This window comes from Giraffa tippelskirchi, chromosome 5 (assembly GCF_054371585.1).
Source record: "Giraffa tippelskirchi isolate mGirTip1 chromosome 5, T2T-mGirTip1v1.2.pri, whole genome shotgun sequence".
Taxonomy (NCBI): domain Eukaryota; kingdom Metazoa; phylum Chordata; class Mammalia; order Artiodactyla; family Giraffidae; genus Giraffa; species Giraffa tippelskirchi.
The window spans coordinates 400085-410575 of record NC_137279.1 but is presented as its reverse complement, the minus strand read 5'-3'; the positions used below and the strand labels follow the sequence as shown (position 1 = coordinate 410575).

The following is a 10491-nucleotide window of genomic DNA, read 5'->3' as shown; positions in this document are numbered from 1 at the left end:
AGCCAGGGTCACAGCGGACAGTCTGGCTCTCCAAGAAAACACCAGCACTTTTCAGCCGATCACCCCCAAAGGCAGCACCCCTATTGGACCCCTCCAGACAACCTGGGCACCTGGGGTGCACACCCCAGGTCTGCACGCCCGAGGCACAGGGGCAAGCACCCGGGCAGTCAGTGCAGGCTGAGATTAGAAGACTGTGTGGTACCGCTCGGTGCAGCCCTGAACCTATCATCAGGGTGTTGAAAATAGATCTGACAGGGCTCCAGCCGCGCCCAGCAGAGCTCTGGCCGGGCGGAGCTGGAGAAGAGCCGTGTGGCAAACAGGCAGTGCTGGTAGTGAGAGCCTGGGCGCTGCTGGAGCCAGAGCCCTCGGGTGAGCCCGGAGCACGCCCACAATGGGAGCCTGCGCGCTCCTGCCTTGGCGCCAGTGGGGCCCCTGCTCGCGCTCTCCCCTACCGCCCCCCAGCCTCCCCCTTCTCCTGCCAGAGTCATAGGTGCCCGTCAGAGATGAGAACCAGGGCTCCCGGTCCTCCGGGCATGCACACTGTGCCCTCCCCAGACACTGCCTGGGCACAAACGCCGTCCCTGGGGCGTCCTCCTGGCCTGGCCCTGCGCCTGCTGCTCAGGAGGTGGCGCTGGGCTGGGGGCTCTGGCTCCCTCTCCCTGAGGGCCAGGTCCCCAGGAGCCACAGTGAGGGAAGGTGTGGGGGCCGCCCGAGGGATGACCCCGGCTTCCCGTGTGGGCGAGGGCAGGCCCTGGGGATATCGGACACACCCGGGTAACGGGGTAATACAGACGCGGTGGGAGGAGGTCGGCCAGCACAAATGGGAAGCACGTGGCATCCATTTCCCCCTGGCCGGCCAGCACAGGCCTCCAGGCCGAGGGGGACGCTGTGGGATGGACCCCAGGTCAGCCAGGTGCTGGGGTGCAGATGTTACAAGGAGGTGGGGGTCCGGAGGGGCTGGGCTCCCTGGGGCCCAGGAATCAGGGGGAATAGCTCGGCCCCTCCTCTGCAAGTCTCACTCCAAAAGAAAAGACAAGGAAGGGAGAAAAGATGGGAGAAGACGTGGACAGGCATCTGAGAGGCGGCCGGCCTGACCCGTGAGGAGCCGGGAGGCAGTCTGTGCCCTCCACGCCGGTGGAGGAGATAGAAAAGGCTCAGCGGCCTTTCTAACAATGAGTGCTTTCCAGGAAAATGAGGTAGTGAGCCCTCTGTCACTGGGGCTGTGTAAACAGAACACCCACCTGCCTACAATGCTACGAGGGAGTAATTTCGGCTTTAGGTGGGTGGCTCCACCAGACAGTCTTCACTATGTGTTCTGAGTCCCAGGGAGGGAGGCAAGGGCTCCTTCCTCTCGCCGTGAGGGGAGGGACTGCAGTGCAGCAGGGATGAGCCTGGTCAACCCAGGACCGGCTCTCCCTGGGGCCCCCTTGCGCAGCACACCCCCAGCCCCAGACGCCAGAGGCCGCGAGCCTGGCCAACCCAGGACGGGCTCTGCCTGGGGCCCCCTCGCGCAGCGCACCCCCAGCCTCAGACGCCAGAGGCTGCGAGCCGCAGGCGTGTGTGTGGAGGGAGCACTGGGGCGGGGCGAAGCTGGAGGTCTGCAGGAGAGGGAGCCTCTGGTGCTGGCGGCGGGGGGACAGGCCAGCTGTGCCGCAGTGCACGTCAGCTGGGGAGGGGACACAGGCCGACACCGAGGAAGCAGCCAGCGACTCCAGGCGACCTGATCCTACTCCATCTCCGACCCTCACCCGGGGAGCCTGGGCCTGGGGGTGGAGACACTCTGACCACCAGCATCTCCTGCCAGGAGCTCTGGGCACCGCCCTCCATGGGTGCTTGCCCTCAGGGCAGAGCAGCGGCCAGGAGCCCTCCCCGGCCCATCCGCTCCCCTCAGCCACAGAGCAGGGGCTGCAGCAGCTGGAGCGGGGAGGCCCAAAGGGCAGGGGCAGGACCTGGGAGGAGTGAACCTGGAGGAAGGGGCCTGCCAGCTGCCCTTCACGACGCGGGCTCCCCCTCGGCTCTGCCCCCTGGGGAGGCTCCAGCACAGCAGCCCTCTGTGTGGAGCCGCAGCCCTCTGTGTGGAGCCGAGGGCACGTGAGTGTGGGCGAGCTCACACACGGCCCATCGGCCCGGGCATCGGTTCTGGGAGGACTCCCCAGAACTCCCCACCCGCCCAGTGTGCTGAACAAAAAGGAAAAGAGCCGCTGGAGAAGGTGGCTCCCACCCCCGATTCACGCATCCCTGAATGCAGCCTCTAGAGTAAGTCCCGCCCCCTGAAACACCCCATATCAACCCACTGGCTTACACAGAGATAATTTCCTGACTTCCTTCCCCTGCTCTGCCAGGCCATCGCCTCCAAGGGCCTAGCCGTTGTCATGGCAACCCCTCTCCTGGGTCCAGACGCCTTCCGAGGAGGTGGGAGCAGGAACCCCAGCCACCTGGGTTCCTCTGCACCTGACGGGCCGAGCACCTGGAGGGCTGAAGAGGGGGTGCCTCCGAGGGAGTCGACTGCTGACTGATCGGAGGTCGGGGTGGGACTGCATGCGCACTGCTCTCAGGCCTCGGGGGGCATTGTCAAGGTCTGCTCGCCTCAATCTGCACCCCTCCCAGGTCCTGACACGTAGGGGAGCGCCCTTCCCAAGCGGGGAGCCTGAGCTGCAGAGGCGGCCCTGGAGCTCAGGACGCCTGCACCAGCAGCTCAGACTGCAGACTCCCTCCAGCCCCGCCCCAGGCCATGACCTTCATTCACCCGGGAGGTGTGGACCCTGGAGGTGCCTGTGGTGGACTGCCCACCAGGGCCCAACGGCATCTGAGCCCTAAGATGGGCCCCTTTCCTCTGGACGCTCAACCCTCAGCCTTCCAAGTTTCCAGGGCTTCCCAGTGGGACCCTCATTCTCTGGCAGCTCCTAGAGAAGGGAAGGGAAGGGCGCCTGCCCGACCATCTGGGCCCCAGCTGACTTCTGGGAAGCCGTGATCAGCTTTCATTCTCTTTCGTTCCAGAAAGGCTCTCATGTGGAGCTGCCTCCCTGCCTCCCCCAGGAATGGGCTGGGTGGCTCCCGGGGTCTGGGATGGTCCGGGGGTGGGCGTGTCCCGACGCTGAGCTCACAGGTGTGGAACCTGTGTCTCTCACCATCACCTGGAGGCACCACCCTCCTCCCCAGGGAGGGGTCTGATGACCCAGGCACCTTCGTGGGCTCTGGGGTACCCCCACCCCACTCACAACAGGGGCTCTGCCTGGGGTCACCTGCTCCTCCCACTCCTCCCTACCCCCTCTTCAATGTCCTGCCCTCCTGGGGCCGTCTGCCCATCAGCCCCACCTGCAGTCAGTCCAGCAGATTTGCCACACTGTCCACTCCTCTCCCCCACCAGCTCTGCCATGGGGTCATCAGGACCCGTCTGGGGGCCCGTACCCAGCACACAGCTTGGCCAGGCCCCTCTTCACCAGCCAACTCCCTTCCTTCCATCAGGCCCCCTATGCAGACCTGCGACTCAGGGATCCGCAGATTCTGCCTCCCACCACGGACTCAGGGTGGCTCCAAGAGCCTCCCGCACCCCCGGGCCAGGCTCTGACCCTCCATCTCCCCACCTCCCTCCTCTCTGAGACAGGTAGGTGCTCAGGGGTGTGAGGGCTGCAGCTCAGCCCCCCTCCCCCACAACACTCCGGCCCCCTCCCCCCCACTACCCCTCCCCCACCAGCTCCAGGACTGTCTGTCAGGGTCTCTGTGGTCACTGCCTCTTGAGAAGCAACTAAGACAGCTCTGGCCAGGCAGCTCTGTCCTGGGCAGTTCCGGGACTCGCAGGCCTGGGCAGCCCTGACCTTGAAAGGGGGGCGTGCCCTCTGCTCGCCTGTCCCTTCCCTCCCTCAGACAGGCCACACCTTCCCTTGCTCCGTCCCACACCCCTCAGCCCATCGGGGGGTGTTCCCCTTCAGCCCTGCGCCTCCTCTGGCTCAGTCACAACTCAACAGCCCCTTTTCCGAGGGGCCGAGGCAGGTCTTCACCTCCCAGGCCCTCTCCTGCACCCCCATTTTCTCCACAGCTCTCCTTTTTGCCTGTAATCACTTGCTTTTCTCCTTTATCATCCGTGTCGCCCCTTTAGACTGTAAGCTCTTTGGGGGCAGCGCTCCGCACGGGGTGGGGGATGAGGCGGCCCCTCCACTTCCGCCCCCACCCGCATCCGCACGGGTCCCTGTGGAGGCCAGGCCTTCAGGCCCCCGCGCCTCCCGCTTTGCGGGTGTCCAGCCCCCACCCACTGCAGAGCCCGTATGCGGCCTCCTCCGCAAGCCCCTGAATCCAAACCCGCCCTGCCAGGGGTCCGTCACCCCGGCCCAGTAGGGCCCTGGGGATCCCGGGAAGGTCGCGGCCAACCAGTCCTCGCAGCGCGGCCTCTCCCGGCCGCCGGCCGAGCCCCCGTCCGCCCGCCGAGCCCCCGTCCGCCCCCACGCGCCCTGCCGCGGCCTGTCCGTCACGCGGGCCACAGCCCGCCGGCTCCGCCCCCGCGCGCGCACGGACACGCCCCTCCTCAGCCCCCAGCGGAGCGGGCCGCTCGTGGGGACCCGGGAAGCCGGGTCCCTCGGCTCGGGGTACCCACATCCCCGCCTCCACCGCAGAGAGTCCGCGGAGCGCGGGCGGCCGCCGGCCCCGGGCCTCGCCGCTGTCCTCCTGGGCACAGCCGCGCCGGCCCCTGGGGGCACCACCTTGCCCCGCGCCTCGCGGGTGCCTCCCTCCCAGGGCGCCGCGTCCCGGGAGAGCAGGCGCAGCCCCGGGCCTGCTCCGGGTTTGCCGCTCAGGCTCCTCAGGTCGGAGAACAATGGAGCAGCTCTCCGCGCCTCCTCCGCCAGCGAGCTTTGTTCCTCCCCGCCCGCCCGCCAGGCCCCCGTTAGCCGAGAGGATAAGGCCTCCCGGTCAGCGGGGAGTCTCCGCGTGACCCCCAGACCTCTCCCCACGCGCCGAACACCGGGGGTAGGGTGGGGTGGGGGTGCGGGCCACAGCCGGGCCGAGGTACAGGACGGGCGTCCAGATGCGCTCAGCTGGCTGCCCGCCGGCCCCCAGGCCCCAGGAGCGTCTCCCTGCCAGAACACCCACACCCGGGAAATCCGACGCGCGCTCCCGCCGGGGATTCACAGAGGAAGCGGAGCCTTAGCGCTGCTCCGCGGCCGAACAGCGCTCACCTCTGTCCCCCAACAGCTGTCCTCTACCCCGGCGATGCGCTCCAGCCCAGAACAGACCACGACGCGGCTGTGGTTTCCACCAGCCCCCCGATTTTGCCAAAGGAGGACGCTAGGCTTTAAGATTCCAGGAAGAAGCTGATGGGCTCTATCTCTGAGAAGCTAAGCCTGGCACCTCATTGTCCAACCTCACCTCTGACAGGCCAGCGCCGAGCCGGGGCTCCGGCCCGGGTACATCCATACCTACCGAGGCGCACTTCGGCATGTGGCACCTGGGGTGGGCCAGTCTGGCACATCTGGGCGCAGTGTCCCCGCACAGCCCGCCCCGGGGTCCGCAGAGCCCAGCAGCGCAGGGGGGGGGCAGCGGAGCGAGGCTGGCTCCCCCCACACCTTTCCTGGCAGCGTGCAAGGGGAACGACAGGGGTGGGGCGGGAAGGACTCACCCAGCACCTGGCTGAAGAGCAGCTGCTCCAGATCTCCCAGCACGGTCACCACGAGCTCGGGGTCCACCTTGAGGAAGGCGCGCTCTTCCTGGCCCTTGGCGGGGGGCGCGGGCCCGGAGCCCTTCTGCGCCTTGGCCTTGCTGGAGAGGAGCTCGTCGTCCGACTTGGCGTCGTCGCTCACGGCCGCCTCGGGAGCTTTGCTGAGCGGCTTGACCTCGGCGTAGGGGCCGCGCGGGATCCGGCTTGGCTTTCCCAGGCTGGGCGCGAGCGGAGCCAGAGGGGTCTTGGCGCCGCCAGCCGGGCCGCCCTTGGCCTGGAAGAGCGAGTGCTCGGACTTGGATAGCGTCTTGGACATCAGCGGAGCCTCGCGGCCCTTGGGGCCGCCCTTGCCCGAGCCCTTGGGCGCTTTGGCCATGTCGTCGCTCCACTCGGGCTCGTACAGCTGCATCTTCTTCTCCGAGTCCGTGAGGAACGAGAGGTTGGTGAGAGACTTCTGCTTGCGCAGGTTGGAGGCGGGCGGCCCGCCGGGGACTCGGCCGTCCACGCTGCCGGACTTGAAGACCTTGAGCTCCGCCGCGCCGGCCTTGGCCGTGCCGCCGCTGCCGGGCGCCTTGGCGCGCTTGGGCAGCATGGCTCTGCCGTCCGCCGCCGCCTTCCGGCCCGCGCCCCGAGGCTCGTCCGCGCCCTCTCCGCCGCCGCCGCTCAGCTCCACCTCGGGCTGCGCGCTCTTGACGCTGCCGCCCAGCATTCTGCCCGCGAGGAGCGCATGGACGATCCGGGCGTCTGCAGGCACCGGGGGCGGGGAGGGGGCGGGGGAGGGGCGGGAGGGGGAGGGAAAGGACGGAAGAAACCGCGGAGGAAGGGGGAGGAAGGGGGAGGCAGCCGAAGCGCAGAGGAAGAAACGCGAGGCAAGCGGCGGGGAAGGGAGAAGCCGGGGAGCGATGGGGCGGGGCGGGGGAAAGGGGCGGGGCGGGGGAAAGACAAATGAAGAATTTTAAATCGATCAATGAGGAACACACGCCCAGAAGCTCGCCGGCGCTCGGGATGCTCGGCGCGGATCCCGGGCCCCTGCCCGCCCGGCCGGTGGGTCCCGCTGGCCGTGAGCCGCCCGCCAGCGGGAGCGGAGGCTGCGGGCTGCAACACGGGGCGCAGGAAGGAGGGGGAGGGCGGCGGAGGGGAGGGCGAGCGCGCGCGCGGAGCCGGGCGCGAGAGTCTATTTCTGGCTCGGGAGGGGGTGGTGTCTGCAGCCGAGATCCAGGGGCGGAGGGGTGTGGGGATGAGGGATTCGACCCGGTTTTCTCCTCGCGTTCGGCGCAGAGCGGGCAGGATCTGGGGCACGGGTGGTCCCCTGCCGCGCCCGGGGGGCGGGGGCGGTGGGAGGGTCTGCTGAGGCGGTGGGGGCTGCAGGTAAAGGGGGCTGAGGCTGGGCGGCTGGGGACTCTGAGGGACAGTAGGCTGAGCGGGCCTGGGGGAGACGCTGGGAGGGGTGGAGAAGCCGTGTCGGGGCGCCGGCTCCCCGCCCCCACGTCTGGGACACTCCCGCCCCACCTCCCGTCCTCTGTGAGGCTCAAGGCTGCCCTCCTGAGGTGGGGACGCCTCCTGAGGATGGGCCGGGGGTGGCTTGGAGAGACTGGCCCCGTGGGCTGGGGAGGGGCCTCCGGGCGCTGGAGAAGGGGGCTGATCTTGGCGTCTGGGTATGACTGCGTGACCTCGTCAAAGTCATTGCAGCCTCTGGATCTCTGGCTTCTCTCCGGGGACTATAGTATCGGCTTCAGAGGTAAAGGGACTAGACCTGGGATGTGCTCCATCAAGCCCAGGGCATCAGGAGGGGTCGGCCCTGGCCCCTCGCCTGCCGGAGCAGTGGTGGGGGCTGCAAAGCCAATAAAAAGATGTTTTCCTAGCTGCCCGCACCCATCCAGGGAAGAGGGCGGCGTGCAGGATGGAGACAAGGCTGACGGGGCTGGCACCAGGGAGGCCTGGCCCTCAGGAGACGCGACACCGCCCACCCTCCCTGGCCTGCCCAGTCAGGGCCAAGTTGCCTGAGCAAGCAGTCCTCAGGCAGGAACGAGAGGGACAGGAGGAAGGGGGGTGGCCCGGGGAGCCACCCCATCTCCACCACCTATCTCTGCAGCCCTATGCACCCCCAGACTCTGAGGCTCCTGCTGCCCCCACTCTCCTGGCCCTGCTCAGCTCAGCTTGCGAGGCACAGCCTGCCTGTGCCAGAGGCATTTGTGTACCTGTCTGTACCCTCCACCCGCACCACCCGCCGGCTCCCACGCTCAGACGGAGCTTGTCTCCCGTCACCTTGGCAGAGCAGATGCTGACATGGGTTTGGAGGCCTGAGTACGGGGCTCCGGGCCTGCTCCCTGCATGGCTCCTGGGTGCTGGCAGGGTGCCGGGGCCCGACCGAGACACGTAAAGCCTGCAGGTCCAAGGACTGTGGCGGCGTGGATGCGCTGGCCACAGACTGAGCACGGACGCCTCAGGCAGAAGGGCGTTTGCTGAGAGACATGGACCCTTGACTGGGCCTTGGAGAAACAGAGAAAGGTGGCAGTGCTGCCCGCAGGGGGCTCAGTGTCCGGCAGAAGCCGCAGAATAACAAACGAGACTCGAACGGGACTGCTCCTGTTCCTGGGAGACAGCAGCCAGGCGCAGCGGTGTGTCCCGCGCGGGCGGACAGAGGTGCAGGGGGCTCATTCCAGCAGGACCGAGGGCGCTCTGAACCCGGGGGCAGGCCCCCTGTCCCCCTGCTGCTGTGACACCAAACTCCAGCACCTACTTAGGGGGTCCCCCATACATGTGAGCGGGTGTGGCAGGTGGGAGAATGTGTGAAGGAACTCTCGGAAGCTTCCTGGAGTAGGACTGGCCTAAGTAGGGAAGGGTTCAGACCAGGGGGCAGAGAGCTGGAGGTGGCGGTGCCCAGCAGTGGGGTGGGGGGCGGAGCGGGTGTGAGTTCACTAGACGGTCCCGTGGCAAAGGGCACCGCACAGAGGAAGCTGGTCGGAGGGTTCCCCCCCCCACTGCCCGGGCACACGGGAGACACGCGTGCTCAAGCCCAGACCCTCCCAGCTGGAGGACAGGATCCAGTCCCTCCGTCGGCGCCAAAGGTCTGTGTGACAAGCCCGCCCTTCCCCAACACGAGTCACTCTTCCTGAAATCACAACGGCCTCCCAAATCCCCATCCTCACCCCGAGGTCTTCTCTAGTCTGCACACGACACGGCGAATTCAGTCACGAGGGGGTCTCCCCGTCCCTAAAACCAGCAGCTCGAGAATCTGGGGACGCTGCTCCCTGGGGCACCAAGTGACTGCTTGCCCGTTGTCTGTGTTCTCGTGCACACAGGCTCCATCTCCTCCGAGGCAGACGGGGGTGGGTTGGCTGCCACGTGGCCCCACCGCCGGGTTGGCGCTGTGGCCCGTCCCAGCCTGGGTGCCACTGTGGACAGAGGCCAGCGCTCCGCTCCAGGTCGGTTCAGCCGCCGTCTCCTCACCCTGTCTGCGGGTCCCCTCCTCCCCGCCTGGTCTCCGGTGCTGCTCTGACCCCGCTCCGGCTGTTGCTCTGCCCCCTGCCCTCCTGGTCTCGGTGCCCACTGCCTGGCCTGAGCCCCTTCCTCGCTGCTGCCCTCACTCGCTCATCGGCTCCTGCGTTTCGGCCTGGTCCCGGCCCCTCTTTATTCCCGTGTCTCAAGGGGTGTCATATGCCCCAGACCCCAAGTCCGTTCCCTTCCCTCAATAATCATCTCCTGAAATCTCACCTTCTTCCAGAAGAGAGTGTTTTCCAGGAGGGACACACGAGCCCGCCTCCCCCTCCCTCTGCGTGAAGCACCGCCTGTCAATCTACAAGACGGAAGACACTTCCCATCACTCCTGGGCCGATTCCGTGCTGAGTCTGCGGGGCCGGTCCTCTGTCTGTCCGCCCGTCCCCCTTCCCCTGGCCGTCTTTGAAGGGTCTCCCACGGCCGTAGGGAGGTCCCTTTAAATCATCATCCTGGCGTCCTGGAACTTACAGACGCTCCCTCCCGCCGCTGGCTCTCCCTATTCCTTTCACAGCCCCTGAGTTTCCCACCATCCTCCACTGCAGTGGGAGCGCTCGCTGCCGTGGCAACAGCCATTCCAGCATCAGTCGATAAAGCCAATACATGCAGATTGCTTCCTCGAGTGGTTCCTAAAAAGAGAGGCTGCTGCCCTGTCACGCACCCCAGTGCCAGCCCGGGGCCCCCCCCAGCCTCTCCCCACTCGAGCGGCCAGGTGGGGCCCCGGAGGGGAGCTGGCCAGGGGCTGTGCGGGCAGGCAGAGGCCCAGCTGGGCGGGGAGTGGGTGCAGACGGCGCGGAGGCCTGTGGAGGGGACTGGGCCCTGCCCCAGCTCCAGAGGGGACATGGGAAGGAGGCTGATTTGCAATCATGACAGACAGACCCCGTCTCCAGGCCCCCAGACCGCTCATCCTCACCTGTCTCTGCCAAGGCATGGCAGTCTCTGCAGTGGGGGTGGGGGGAGGGGTCTGATATCTGAGACACAGGCACCCCCCCCCCAGGCCAGGGACAGACACGCGGTGTGACGCTCCATCCCCCGCCCCCCCCCCCGTGACCCAGAACCACAGGCCCTGCCCCCCCGTCTGAGAGAGGGTCTCTGCTGGGAAGGCAGCTAGGATGCCCCCACCTGACTGACCTTGAAGGGTGACCTTGGGAGAAGAGGGAGTCAGGAGGGGAGCGGGCAGGTGAAGCCACACTCGGCTCCTCGAGGGCTGAGGGCAGAGCAGAGAGGGTGATCTCTTACCCCTGCGCCCACCGTCGGGACCTGGGGGGCCAGCCCCGCCTTTCAGGGGCCCTGCCACCCCTGTGCTGAGCTCATCCCCTCTCAACTCCTTGCCCTTGTGGAAAGCCCTC

The 10491-nt window shown here is 67.5% G+C and overlaps 1 protein-coding gene across 5 annotated transcripts in view; it reads right to left on the bottom strand.

The window, feature by feature from the left end:
• NAV1 (neuron navigator 1) overlaps positions 1-10491 on the bottom strand; it is a 188637-nt gene that overhangs the window by 113208 nt on the left and 64938 nt on the right. For all 5 annotated transcript variants that reach the window (XM_081487256.1, XM_081487254.1, XM_081487255.1 and 2 more), the window contains exon 4: positions 5609-6391. In XM_081487256.1, coding sequence (XP_081343382.1) covers positions 5609-6391 — 783 coding nt within the window. The remainder of the gene's footprint in view (positions 1-5608; positions 6392-10491) is intronic.